The sequence below is a fragment of the Cricetulus griseus genome, assembly GCF_003668045.3.
Source record: "Cricetulus griseus strain 17A/GY chromosome 1 unlocalized genomic scaffold, alternate assembly CriGri-PICRH-1.0 chr1_0, whole genome shotgun sequence".
Taxonomy (NCBI): domain Eukaryota; kingdom Metazoa; phylum Chordata; class Mammalia; order Rodentia; family Cricetidae; genus Cricetulus; species Cricetulus griseus.
The window spans coordinates 7,021,557-7,036,204 of record NW_023276806.1 but is presented as its reverse complement, the minus strand read 5'-3'; the positions used below and the strand labels follow the sequence as shown (position 1 = coordinate 7,036,204).

The 14,648-nt window shown below is 43.8% G+C and overlaps 1 protein-coding gene across 2 annotated transcripts in view; it reads right to left on the bottom strand.

Annotated features, from left to right (window-relative positions):
* Miga1 (mitoguardin 1) overlaps positions 1-14,648 on the bottom strand; it is a 52,303-nt gene that overhangs the window by 22,412 nt on the left and 15,243 nt on the right. For both annotated transcript variants that reach the window (XM_035451532.1, XM_035451533.1), the window contains exon 7: positions 1,335-1,432. In XM_035451532.1, the coding sequence (XP_035307423.1) occupies positions 1,335-1,432 (98 nt within the window). The remainder of the gene's footprint in view (positions 1-1,334; positions 1,433-14,648) is intronic.

Here is a 14,648-nt window from a genome sequence, read left to right as displayed (position 1 = left end):
GGGCAAATGATTGGTTCAGTTTAAAGAAGAGCTTATTGCAGTAATTGTTTCATTCTAAACAAGCAAAAAATGTGTTAATTCCAAAAAAATAATCTATCAAATTATCAAACACTGTTGAACGTCTCAGGATTGTGATCCATCCGTCTATCTTTCTCTCTTTCTTTCCTTTTTTTTCTTCCCCTGAAGCAGGATCTCCCTCTGTAGCTCTGGCTGGCCTGGAAACCATCTGTAGACCAGGCTGGAATAAAAATCAAATTCACCTGCCTCATGCCCAGCTGCATTTCTTACAAAAGAATTTATCTAGTAACACTCATATTCTGAGTTCATAATTTATACCTTAGGAGTACTAAAATATTTCTTAAACATTGAATCCTTCTTACATATATGCATGTATTTTTTCCTATGAGAAGTTAAAAATGTATTAAACCTTTGTAATCTAAACAGTAAATTAAAATGCGCCTGATGAACACCTGAAGAGCTATTTTCTATGTGGTAAGTTCCGGCCCAGCACGTGGTGTGCGGGCCTAGCACTGATGTGTGGTGGACAAGCATTATGCCACTAAGATGTTTCCAAACTAAAAAGTATTTTCAAGTTATATATCAGAAAGGAATTAAAGGAAAATATTCTCAAATTGTATTGTGGGTATTCTGTCTACATGCGCATCATGTATGTGCCCAGTGCCTACAGAGGCTGAAGAGGTGCTGAACTCCCGGGACTCGAGTATACTTTACAGTATCTCCATAAAGATATATTTGGTTGGTAGTTACGTGACAGAATTTTACTATCCCAGGCTGACCTCAAACTTTCCAACGATGTGGGCCCTGTGAATGCTGGGAATAGAATCTGAGTCTTCGGGGAGGGCGACCAGTGAGTGCTCTTAACTGCTGAGCAACCTCTCCAGTCTCAGGAGGCCAAGGAAAGAGAATTGTGAGTTCAAGGCCAGTGTGTGCTATAGAGCAAATCCCTGTCTCAAGCAAAAGTGAAAAATAAAACAACACCAGGCAGGGTTAGAAAGATGGCTTAGTGGTTATGAGCACCGGCTGCTCTTGCCACCCAAATGGTGACTAAAAACCACCTGTGACTTCAGTTCCAGAGCATCTGATGCCCTCTCCTGGCCTCTGGGGCACCAGGCACATATGTGATGCAGAGCCATACTTGCAGGTAAACACATACACACACACACACACACACACACACACACACCACACACACCACACACACACACACACAGACACACACACACACACACACACACACACACACACACACGCACACACAGCTGAAATGGAGCGCCATGGCAAAGCTCCCTCACCATGGTCATAGCTTATCTTACCTCTGCTGCTGAAGCGAAGAGATCTGACTCACTGTTCAAAGTGTCCTGCAGGCCAAAGTCATCCATCGTCTCCTTCATGCTCACGTCTGTGTCTTTATCTTGAGAGGGAAAAGAGAGTCCAAAGCTGTTATTCTTTGTCTCTGCCATGTGCACTTTCTAGAGTGTGATTTTACCTCTACTCTTTTATCCAGACAGTTAGGGCCGCCACACAAGCAGTAACGAACTATAGCAGGCTATAACCCGACAAACTCTCACAATGCTCTCGGTTAATATACTGCCATGACATGGGACAAAGAGCTAGAAAAAGTAGACTTCATTTTTTTTTAATTTAAAGAGATTGCTTTTTTTTTTTTCCTTTCCCCATAACAGAGTTTCTCTGTGTTGCCCTGACTGTCTTGGAACTCCCTTTGTAGTCTAGGCTGGTTTTGAATTCACAGAGATCCCCCTGCATGCACCATGCAGGCTGTAGTGGCCCACGCCAGTAAGATAAGCTGAAGAAGCCGAGGAAGAGAGAATCACAGGTTCAAAGCCAGACATCTACACGGTGAGACCGTCTCAAAATACCAAAAAGGCATGGGCCACCATACTGGAATTTATTGGGTTTAACTGAAATATATATATATATATATATATATATATATATATATATATATATATTTTTTTTTTTTTTCGAGACAGGGTTTCTCTGTGTAGCTTTGAAGCCTATCCTGGCACTCATTCTGGAGACCAGGCTGGCCTCAAACTCACAGCAATCTCCTGCCTCTGCCTCTCGAGTGCTGGGATTAAATGCATGTGCCACCAATGCCTGGCTCTTTAACTGAATTATTAACACAAAATTTCTGGCTAATCACTGACAGCAAGCTGCTCTTTGTGTTTTTATCAAACTCTAAGGCTGACTTTACCAAATGGAACAACCAATAAAGACCAGACATCAGTTTTTCAGGTTTATTCTTTTCATTTAAAAACTAACTGCCTTGGTGGCTTTTGTTTTGTTTTTCAAGACAGGGTTTCTCTGTGTAACAGGCCTGACTGTCCTGTAACTAGCTCTGTAGACCAGGCTGACTTTGAACTCACAGAGATCCGCCTGCCTCTGCTTCCCACCACCTCCCAGCTGTCTCAGTGGCTTTTTAAATGGTGATAAAGTTCAACCTTTTTGGAAATAATGTATCTGGCCATACTAGAGCAGGCCATCTGTGAGCAATGCATGACACCTGAATGTGAGTCTGGAGAGCCTCTAGATGATATCCAGTCAATGACAATACATTTTCAGGTTAAAAACTACTTATCTGTGTGATTAGATTGTAGCAAATAACTAATGTACTTAAGAAATGTATCATGGGTATAAAAAAGCAGCCAATAAAAGATTCTCAATCTGTTAAACCTGCAAAATGCTTTATCTCCTTTAATAATAAGCCAAGAATTTCCTTGGTTTCATTTATTCAAATTTCCATTCTACTAAACCTTCCTTAAATAAATGTCATTAACTTTGCCAGAAATCTTTCAACTTTCTCAAGAACCCCTACGTATCAGAAAAACCTTTTGTGACTTCATTGGGAAGTAAAATCCAAACCCCTTCAATTTAGTTTAAATTCAAAAGTTGTGCAACCGATTATATTTAAGTCCTATGTAGAACAAAAGGGGTGATGCATAGGGGCGCGGCCTCGGGTGGGTTGTGGAGAACGCCCACCCGTGCTGCACATCAGTCCTGGTTCCATGTTTGCTGGGACCAGCTCTTACATCTTAACTATTCCTGTAATGATAAATTTTTCTGACAATCACCCGAGCCCCGCCACCACATTAAGGTCTCAAGTTACACACAGAGATTAATATTAGGTACAATGCTGCTGGCCAATGACTAGGATTTCTTATCTGCTAGCTCAGTCTTAAGTATCAACCATAATTATTAATCTGTATGTTTTATAAAGACTTATCTGATCGAGGACACGCACAGCATGCGTCCTCTCTTGTTGGGCTCACATGGCGGCTCCAGAGAGCAGGAGGAAGAAGAGGAAGAGAGAGATTTCTTGGTTGTCTCTGCTTCTATTCTGAGACTGCCTGCTATGTCACTTCCTGCCTGGATCACAAGACTTCTTTTTGCTACATTTCCCAGAAGCCTCCTCCATTCCTAGTCCCACAATCTTGCTTCCTTATTGGCCAACAGTACTTTATTTATCAACCAATAAGACAAACATATACACACAAGGACTTCCCCCATCAATTTACCTTCTAAATTTTAAGTTATAATTGTTTCATATTAGGCTTGTATTCATCCTTTGAAAGCACTTAACTTCTTACCTTAAAATTCTATCAAGCCAGCTATGGTGTTGTACTGGTACAACCCTAGTTACTTAGGGGTCAGGAAGATAGCTTAACCCAGCAGTTCACACCTATTGTAGGGCAACATAGCCAGACCCTGCCTCAAAAAAAACAAAAAAACAAAAAAACAAAAAACAAAGAAATAAACCCTTCTGCTAAATGACCGTTATAAACCAAGATTAAATTATTCTACTTAAAAAATAATAGTCTGACACTGGGGAGAGCCTAGGAACTGCTCTAAATGATATGACAGACTTTGAAGATTCCCCCATGGAAGGTCTCGTCCTCCCTGGGGAGCAGAAAGGGTTTGGGATGGTGGGGGGGCCGGGGAGGGGGGGAGAGAGAGGGAACTGAGATTGACATGTAAAAGAAGCTTCTTTCTTTCTTTCTTTCTTTCTTTCATTTATTTATTTATTTATTTATTTTTGTGTTTTTTTTGAGACAGGGTTTCCCTGTGGCTTTGGAGGCTATCCTGGAATATGCTCTTGTAGACCAGGCTGGCCTCGAACTCACAGAGATCCACCTGTCTCTGCCTCCCGAGTGCTGGGATTAAAGATGTGCGCCACCAACGCTCGGCAAGAAGCTTGTTTCTAATTTAAAGAAAAACAAAGAAAAAATATAACAGTTTGGGAATATAGCTCAGTAGTAAAATCCTTGTGTAGCCCCCACAGTGGCTATGGCCCTGGGTTCTCTGTTAAGCATAGCCAACAAACAAACAAGTGAACCACCCCAAACCAAACCAAAAGGAAACAACAAAACCTCAGAAATCAACAATATTCTTCCAAACTAGAAAATAAAACAAGTGCCTTGCACTTAAAATTTTATGCTATTACTTATGTCCCCTGTGTGTGCCTGGGTAAATTTATGTGAGCCATGCACATGCAGATGCCCCACGGAGGTTACAAGGTGGTGTGTGCTAGGAACACACCAAGTCCCCTGGGAGAGCAGTGAGCACTTTTAACTGATGCGCTCAGCTGTTTCACACTTTTACAAACAGTTTCATAACCAGCAAATGGTATCTGTGGACACTCAGTTATGGAGAAACTCCCGGAAGTTTCATTTCAGTACATATAAGGCACCTAAAATGTGTTGGGACCCAGTCCCATGGGGTCGCTGTGAGCTGTTTTCCAGCATGACCACAGGTACCCCTGTTTTCCCACTAGCATCAACAACGTGTTGTGAGCCCTTCACCCGGGGTTTCTGTAAGTCTGTCTAAAAGGCTGCCCCACAACAAAGGTGAGAGACGTCTCTCAGAAAACGACCAGACGTCTTGTCGTTCATCCAAATCTCCAGCTTTCGCCCCATACTCTCAGACTTGCTCATGGTCTGGGAGCCACAAAAATGCGTGCACACACACACACACACACACACACACACACACACACACACACACACACACATTTGAGATGTTTAAGAGTCTGCACTGTGAAGCTGTATTGTCTTAATTCCTTTCCATTGTTAGTGCTGCTGCTGTAAGAACGACCATTTCATTATGCCATGGCAGCTTTAAAGCACGATGAAATTTACAGTCTGTTCTGGGCTCCGTATAAATGTCACTGTCTCCATACACCAGTTATCTAGAACCACGCTCTGTCTGGGTTCCATATGCCGTCATCACTGTCTCCATACACCAGTTATCTAGAACAACTGTACTTTGCACGTATAACACAGAACTGTTAAGCCTGTTTAGCTTCCGTTGACAGTAACTAGCCACTCAATGTCATCTAGATCAATTATGATTACACTTTATTTAAATAAAGAAAAGAAAATCTAACAAAGCTAACTCATTCCAGAGGGACTAGAATGACTCATGGAGTCCAGTCCTGCTGTGGTGATGCGATATTATGAAAATGTCTCTGACATTCTGACAGACTGGAACTTTTGCTGGACCTCACAGCCAGAGTTAATAATACACCTTAAGGTCACTTAAGGCTTAAAACTGCTGTCCTACTGTGTACCCGGCCTGTTGGTTTAGCCTGTGTTTAAGAGAAGATTGTAACAATCAACTTACTGCCTTGGATTTCCCTGTAACCAACTTTTATAACCTAAGCTAATGCACACCATAATCTTAGTTATATATACCATCCCATGGCCCTGACTCTGAGCAATATATGTCTTATGATAACTGCAAACAGCAAACAGGCTGAAAGCAGTCTTTAAATGGATGTCCATGATATATGTCAGCTGGAGTCGGTGGCTCAATCCCTTGTGAAGCTCTGCTAAATGTTTCTGTAAAGTGTCCCTATGTGGTATCTCTGTGCTGTTCCATAAATGCAGAGCAAAGCTCCCTTTTAGGGACAGACACATCCAGACAGACATAGACACACACACTCAGTGACGGATTCCCATATCGCCTTCAGGCAGGAACAGACCAAGACTCACACAGCAGGCAGAGGATGGTAGCCACAGGGAAAGAGAAGGAGAGAATTCAAATCTGGGCTTGCTCTTGGTTAAACAGCACCAAGGGGAAGTGCTCTGATTTCTTTGCTTACTGCGATACCAACTAATTATTGGTGAGTCTGAGTTCATCACTAATGTATTGTGTCTGTGTGCCAGAAGAAAACAGACTGTGACTTTCATCTCAGAGACTGTTGTAATTCCTGAACGGCAGCTTAACGATGAGGAACAGAAATAACACATCTGCTTCTTGGATGAACCAATAAAATATATAAGGAAGAAAGCCTGGGCAAGCCCCCAGGCTCACTGTTTTCACACACCCAATTAAAATGTACAACACTCTTTCAAGAGTCTCAACTCTTCACTGAACTACCAAAACACAAGGATAACTCAAAAGTTTGAAACTAAAGCTTTCATGCTAGCAGTTTCAGAAAATCCTAACTAAGTTTTCCCTAGTGGCTGTCTTAGTGTTTTTACTTTACGTAACTTATTATATATATATCAACAAAATATAGACAGGGTTTCTCTCTGTAGACCTGACCTGGCTGTCCTGTAAGGCAAAGGCAGACAGTTCACTCTAAAGTCAGGGCCCTTTTGCTTATTAGCTGTGTAATGAGAGAGTTCACCTTCCATGTTTCTCAGTGAGCTCATGTAAACATAGGGGCAAAATCTACCTCTAAGTATCACAAGAATTAGATGTTAGGTACATAAACATCCAAAGCTGGCCATTCATAAATGTGTCCCATTTAATAAACTGTTTTTCAGCAACCATGGCCTAAACATGTAACACAGAAGAATAAACCAATCTGTGGGCTGGAAGAAGCAACTTTAGCAGGGAAATGTTTTTCTTTTGCCCCCCCAATAGTTTACATAGTTATTAAAAGCGCCAAGGACATTAAAAGCATTTCAATGTTGGTTCATGTAAACCAGTTTTTCTGATGTGGTGTTATAAACCGCTAATTCCCAAGACACGGTTAAAGGGCCTACCTAACATTAACTTCATTTGGGTCATTTTGTCTATAACAACACTTACACAAGTTTTTAGAGCCCTGTTAAATTTCTGATGTTTCTAATATCGAGACCTAAATTAACTACGAGAAATTAGTTTATAACCCTGAAATATTCGGCTTATGCCCTTTAATGAACGGAAACAAGCTTGGAACCCTCAAAGCTTTCCACAAATGGTGATCTCATGTTAGTGACACTCTGCAAATGGCTCTCAGTGGAGGAGCTTTCATGTTGGGTTAGCTGCTTGTTAATCTAAACGTTTGTTAATGCTTTCTGCCTGTCTTTGTCACCTGGAACTCCGAAAGGACCCACGCAGAGAGAGACACAGTCAATGTTCTTTGGAAGAGCAACGGCACTGCAGTGTTTAATTTTAGCTCAGTTATCATGCTGTAGCCAAAAATCTGACTGGATTCAAGCCTTCCTCCTTCTTTACAACCTCATAATTCATATATTACTTAAGTTTTTTCCAAAGAAGGATTTGCATTTAAAGTTTTGTTTTTTTGTTTTTAAGGAGGGATATAAAACAGGAAGCCATTTCCGCCTTGACCCTGGCCCTCAGGCCTTGCTTTATGTCCTTAGATCAAGCCAAGTGGGGTTTCTGTGTCCGAGTTCCGCTGTCCTGGGCACATTCTATTCCTGTCACTGAGAAGGCCCTGGGTCTATTTTAGCCTCTGCAGACTCTGTGGAGATTCCAGGGATGCCACTGCTCTTTTCTAACCCCACAGAGAAGAGGGGCCCGCCTCGTGTCGCCAAGTCAGTCACCTGACTGCTTCTGGCTGGTCCCCAGAGGATTTCTTCCAGCTTAGCTACAGCTTGCAACCTTGTCCTTTCTCCGGTTTTATTGAGAATGGACAAGTTCCGGCTGCCAGCAAGTATGTTGTAGTCTTAAGTTGTTCAAGATATCAGCCGTCTAGAAAACCACTGTGGCTCTTTTGTGGGAAGGCTTTTGTGTATGTTTCAGGGTTTGTCGTTTGCTTTGAGACAGGGTATCACTATGTAGCCCTGGCTGGCACAGAACTCACTCTGTAGACTGGGACAGCCTCTGCCTGGGATTAAAAGCGAGTGCCACCATACCCATCCTTTTTTGTATGACAATCTGCTACCCACATTGAAACCCACCTCCACCCCAATTTTAAGATGCTAAAACATAGAGTTTGGAAGAACAACATCAAGCACAGCTCCAGAAAGGCAAAGACTGTGTTCTGAAATGCTGTCTTGATTGCCCTTCAGTGACTTCTGCAGTGAGAGCAGCACTGAGGTCCGTCTGCCCAGAGGACCGCTAGATTCTGGGTGTGTTCTGACGCCCACAGCTTCACCTACACGGGACGACGGCATGTGTAAGGCACAGCTTGCCGCTATGGCACAGCACAAGAACAGATTGCCCTAACAGTTGGGTCTGGCTTTCCCTATTTATCAAAACATTCATACACCACGATGACACATAGAACAACTGTGATTCCTAACTGGGAAATACAGCTGCCAATACAAATTGGAGACACAGGGGGAAGAGGGGGGGTGCATTCTAGGTAGTAGTAAGGGGGACACCCACATTTTAGGTACTAGCATTTTCTCTCTTTAAAAAAAAAAGAAATAAGATGTAATTAGGGCAGGAAGTGGTGGTGCATGCCTTTAATCTGAGCCCTAGGGAGGCAAAGGCAGGTGGATGGAGCTGAGGCCAGCCTGGTCTACAGAGTAAGTTCCAGGACAGCCAGGGTAAACAAAGAAACATTGTCTTGAAAACCCAAAACCCAAAACAAGCAAAGAAACAAACAAAAGGAGCAGGTTTTCAGTTAAAGAGGTAGAGACCCTACTAGGGCCAATAGACACAATCATCAGTCTGTACACTGCATGAAGGCCCCAGCCAAAGGTCAAGTGAGAACAGAAAACTAGTCCAAATACTAGGTCAGCTCTATCCCAGAGGGCCTTTCCCTAATACTACAAAAGCCGTATACGGCTGAGTGAAATCCTCCACAGACATCACCTCGATGAAGATATGGTTTGGATTAGGAAAGAAGGGAAAACGACAGGCACCCCGTTGTTTCTGGAGGCCACAGCAACTATGGCCATGTTGGCCCTGTCTCTCAGCACCTCTTCTGACCTGCAGAAATGACACCGGTTAAGCTTCATTTTGTGGTATGATTATGCCCTCCGAAATTAGAATTGTGAGGCTTCACACTGGAGGGGAATTACTGACCACATTTCTCCAGTGTTGGTCATCTGCTCTCTGTTTACTTGGAGACCTGAGGATACAACTTAATCCTGCGGTTCAGATCATGCCCTAAAAGCACAGCCTCAGGGAGGTCCTTGTGTCACAGAACTCTGCGGGGAGAGAGGAGAAAGAACACCAGTCTCATGGTATCACCTTTGGGCCCTTCAATGAGAGGAGGGCCTGGGGTATTTCTGCTGACGGCCAAGCTCACTCAGTGTTTGCGAGTGTTCTATCTGGCTACTTACCACAACAGAGAAATACCTCTCCCCTGAGCAGGAGGTCCTGTTTTGTAGGTTTTTGTTTTTCTCTGCCAGAGAAATTTGTGTACTCAGTACTAGAGTAGAAAAAAATTTGCATTTTCCCTTAGAGGAAATCTCATGAACTCAAAACAAACAAACAAAACCAAACCAAAGAGACACAGGCAAGTGCCTTCTACAAAAAAAAGGAGCTATAAGAAATGATAAAAAATGAAATTTTACCAGCCACCCTTCCACAATCTCCTTCAGACACAAGCATCTGCCCTGACGTCTGAATCACTTTCAGTGGCCCACTTTTGCCTAAAGAACCAAGTTCCTGCGTTACTTCCCCGGTCCTTCCTTCTACGTTAACCCTTATGTGCACACGGCGTCCACAGACAACTGGCGGCTCCAACTCAGTCTTTTTTGTAGCTTGATTCTCTGACTCTCCCTGCTAGCCATGTCCCCGTCTCAGCTCTCTTCCTGACAGACCTGCTGGATGTCTCCACTGCCACTCCTTTCCCAAAGCCTTCTCTTAAGTGTGGCGAAGAATACATGCTCTTCTTCAGTGTCCCATGGCACTTAATCAACACAGGGTAGGGCTCACTCCACTGTCCTGTGATATCTGTAAGGCTTCTTACACACCACACTCCAGTTGACTAAGCCCGCAGTAACAGCTTCGTTTTCCTTGCCCTCTGACATCTTACGCCATGCTTGCTACCCACAGAGAAATGGCAGGCTTGATCTGTGTGTGCTGCTACACTCCTGTAATGCCAGAATGCGGAAGACATGTTTTTTCCATTTATTTATGGAGCGTGTATGTACGCATGGGTATGGGCACATATGCCATGGCATGAGTGTGAAAACCAGAGGACAGTTTATGGGTTCAGTTTTCGTTCTCGACCATGTGCGCTCCAGGGGTCCCAAGTGGTCAGGCTTGTGCTTTTACACACTGAGCGATCGATCAGGCCAGCTCAGACCCTGACTTTAAGGTCAGTCTATTTATGCAGTGAGATGTCCACCTCCAACCAACCCAACCCTGAACAACAACAAAAACACAAAAGAAAAAATGTTTTTCTAAATACATATTCCAGATCCAAGATTCTTCGTCCATTTAATTTAAAAATAGATCATGTGGAGGCTTAATATCTAAAGTATGCATATTTTATAGCAATGCTCGCGAACAGTAAAAAATTCCTGGTTTGTTTTTAACATCTAAATTTGTTCCTACACATCAGTGTAAAAGAATCTCAAAATCCTTTGCATCAGCCAAGAAAACAAAAAACACAGCCAACATCGATCACACTCGTGGCTCTAGAGTTGCTTCTAATACTGATGCTGCAGTACATACTGTTATTAAAAAGAAAAAGCATATGAAACATGAAGCCTAATTAACTTTAAAAGTATTATAGATTAATAAGCTAGAACTTTATTCAAATTCGCCCTATCAATTAAATTATGTCCAGAAACTATTAGGAAGCTCCATATTTTGTAAATCACATTTATTTTTAAACTGGCATTAAGTCCAGCAATTTGGTCCTACACAAAAGGACCAAGAAAGTCAAGAATATATTGGAATGGAGTGTCTCAAAGTTAGAACACTTAGCTAGCATTCAAGGCTGTGCACTCGGTTCCTGGCACCACAAGAGTGAAAAAGGAGGATAATACTAATTCCTGAATATTTTATGTGTTTCTCAGTCTGAATATTTAGAGATGAGGCTATAACTAACATCTTCGATTCACACCACTCCCTAAAAATAAATGACTACTGAAACAAACAAGTTGCTACTGAGAAAGCACAGAACATACTACCAAAGCCTGACCTGGCACGTACCCAGTGCGACACAATCTTATACACATGATGCTGACAGGAGGACTCTTTCTAAGGTGACGCCATTCCTGGGGTCAGGTTTTAGTCTTATATTCTGCCAGTCCCAGTTCTTGTGACCAGCTAAAAAGAGGTTTCTATCAAAATATATGAAAGATAACACAATAATGAAGATAACAAATTTCTATTTATTGTAAGACCCAGACATACTTTTATTGTGTATTTGGAATGTGAAAATTGACACAATAAAAGGCAGTATTTGTGAAGCTACCCTCCACCTATACTACTTCTTTCAAAATTTATGAGATTACTTATTAAGGAAAAATGTAATTTTGCAGAGTACTACTATAAATCTACTGCTTGATATCTGTGGTATTTGAGTCTGGAAAGGAATCCACAAATTCTCAGGAATAGCAGCAGATAAGCCAAAATTAACTCATGTCCCAAACCAGATCTGTTTACTTTCAAGTTCTTTATCTTAGGCTCTTCAACAGGAGAGCTCGAGTTACAAGATACGGGAAGAAGAGGCAGGCGGGCGAGCTAAGGGAGCTGCTTTGCTGGGAGCTTCGGCTCTGAGTCAATGTTAAAAATACCATGTTACTCTCCGGGTTGTTTCTTGTGGGAAGACTTAACCAGTCAGCCAGATTACATGCAGCACCAGGAAGACCTGGCCTGTTCTTATTTCCCTTGACTCACACAACACAAAGGGTTAACAGTTCATGAAATAACTTGCAAATTTATCTACTTGCTTTTCTTATATTAACTTAAGTGGGGGGTCCAAGGACAATTTGTTTGTTTCTTTGGACACAGTCTCCCTGAGTGGTCCAGACTGGCCTCCAACTTTTAGTCTCCCCGTGCCTCCTTGCCTGGGTGTAAAGGAGATAGGGACACACATTTTGACGAGACCCATAGACCTATTAGTATGTGTACTTAATGGGTGTGACATCAGGCACTGAGGAAGGTGCCTTCCCTTACCTGCCTAATGCAAAGCCCCTTTCTTACCACAGGGTTACAGAGGGTAGGAAGACAGTCAACAAGCTGTGTGTGTTCCTACACGTGTGTGTTTGCAGGTGCCCACGCACGTGGAGAAGCTTCGATGTGGAGGCCGGAAGATGGTGGTGGGTAACTTTGGAAGTCACCCTCCCCCTTTTTATTGCTATATGCTTTACATTGGTTCCCTGACAATTCGTACACATGCACGGTGCTCTCATTTCCCCTCCTCCACACAGGTCGCCTTCGCACATTCACGCCCTACCTCCTTCTTGTCTCTTCTCTCTCACACTCCTGCTCGCTCTGCTGTAACATTCCCTGAGCCTTACAGGGAGTGCTCTAAGCATCCTGATTAGGGCATCTTAGTTTTTGAGTCAGGGTCTCTCCCTGAACTGCAAGCTCACTGATTGAGCTGGAAAAGCTAGCCATTGAGCTTCAGGGGTCTGCTTGTCTCCACCACCCAGAGATCTCAGGCCCATACCAACCCAGCTGGCTTCTGCATGGGCGCCAGGGATACAAACGGAAGTCCCACGGAGCACTCTCTCTGCTCCCATTCTAAGTTGCTTCTCCCTGTGAAGGGTGTGCCCTGGCGAAGCCTGAGGATGGGACCCTCACTAAGTAGCTAGGAACATCGTGTAGTGAACCATCACTGCGAAGTTCCGGCTGCGCACCAGGACTTGCAGCAAGCTCATCATTGCTGTGAGAACCTGACCTCACTCTCCTAAGCTAGGCTTTAAGTGGGAGGGGGGTCTCAATAGCAAGGCTCGATGGGCACCACCAAGACTGTGAGACAGGGGTCAACAGCTGCAGGGGTAAGGCTGGCAGACATCTCTCTCCTCCAGGAGAAGTTATAGGAAACCTCACCATGCTGCACAACCCAGCTTATAAGAAAGGGGGTTTAAAATTAATACCACTCAAGAGCCAGGGGAGATGAAACAGTCGATAAAGTATGAGTCAATTAATTGTTTTAAAGAGGAAAGAAACCCGGACAATTTTGCTGGGGTTTGAGAGAAAAACAAGGCAGGCAGGCTGGAGATCTTGGCAACAGCCAGCAGTGCGGAGAGGGATGCAAGGAAAACAGGCATGTTTTCTGAGCTGAAGTCAAAATGTTGGCAGGCTTCGCAATGGAAGTCTGTGAGCAGCTAGCTGTATTAGGAGGACTTGGAGGGGGGAGACTGTACAGAGTACTGGGGAGAGAAAGAGGGGGGGAGAAAGAGAGAGGGAGAAAGACGGAGGAGAGAGAGAGGAAGGAGAAAGAGAGAAAGAGAAAGAGGGAGAGAGAGGAGAGAAAGAGAGAGAGAGAGGGAGAGGAGAGAAAGAGAGAGGGAGAGAGAGGGGAGAGGGAAAATGTACAGAGTACCATATTGAGGGGAGAAAGAGAGGGAGGGAGGGAGGGTGGGACAGAGAGAGGGAGGGAGAGAGGGAGAGAAAGAGAGGGAGGGAGATGTGGGGATGTCCAGAGTACCATATGGAGAGAAGGGTTACTATGTAGCCAGTATCTGAAAGGTGAAAAGAAAGCCTGACCCTCCTTTTCTGAGCTTGGAAAGAGGCAGACTTAGCAGTGAGAGCTATCTGCCTAGGGGCATGGCTTTCTGTGGGGTATATATCATTAAGGGGTATTTATTCCTCTCATGTTCTTAACTTGTCTTCATGTGTATCAGCCATGGCCAACCTCTTCCATTTCATATGGTATTTCAAATCCGAAGGAGGGGGCAAAACTGAGCCATTCCTCCCTCATTGCACATGGTGCTGCAAGTTCTAAAGAGGGACAGCTGGGGTAACCTCCCTCCCTCCTTCACTCCCTCACCCCTTCCTTCCTTCCTTTCCTGGTTTTTCAAGACAGGGTTTCTTTGTGTAACAGTCCCGGCTGGTACTCGATCTGGAGACCAGGCAAACCTCAAACTCGCAGAAATCCGCCTGCCTCTGCCTCCTCCGTGCTGAGACTAAAGGCGTGCGCCGCCACCACCCAGCTGTTTTCAATTTCTTAGAATTGGTGTGTTAACAGGAAACAGGAGTGGGGTTTAGGGCTTATTATGAAGGACAGAACTCCATCCTCCACCTCTAGGTAGATTTAAAAATGCTAACAAGACATGTGATACATAGGGAACTGGAGCCTCTCTGGGGTTGCTCACAAACCCCAAGATCAGGAAAGAAAGCATGAGTGCTTGCTACACAAGCATGAAAACCTTCCTTTGGATCCTTGGTGTCCATGTATAAAAAAAGTGAAAGAGTTGCTGGTGGTGGCGCACGCCTTTACTCCCGGCACTCAGGAGGCAGAGGCAGGCGGATCTCAGCAAGTTCGAGGCCAGCCTGGTCTACACAGTGAGTAG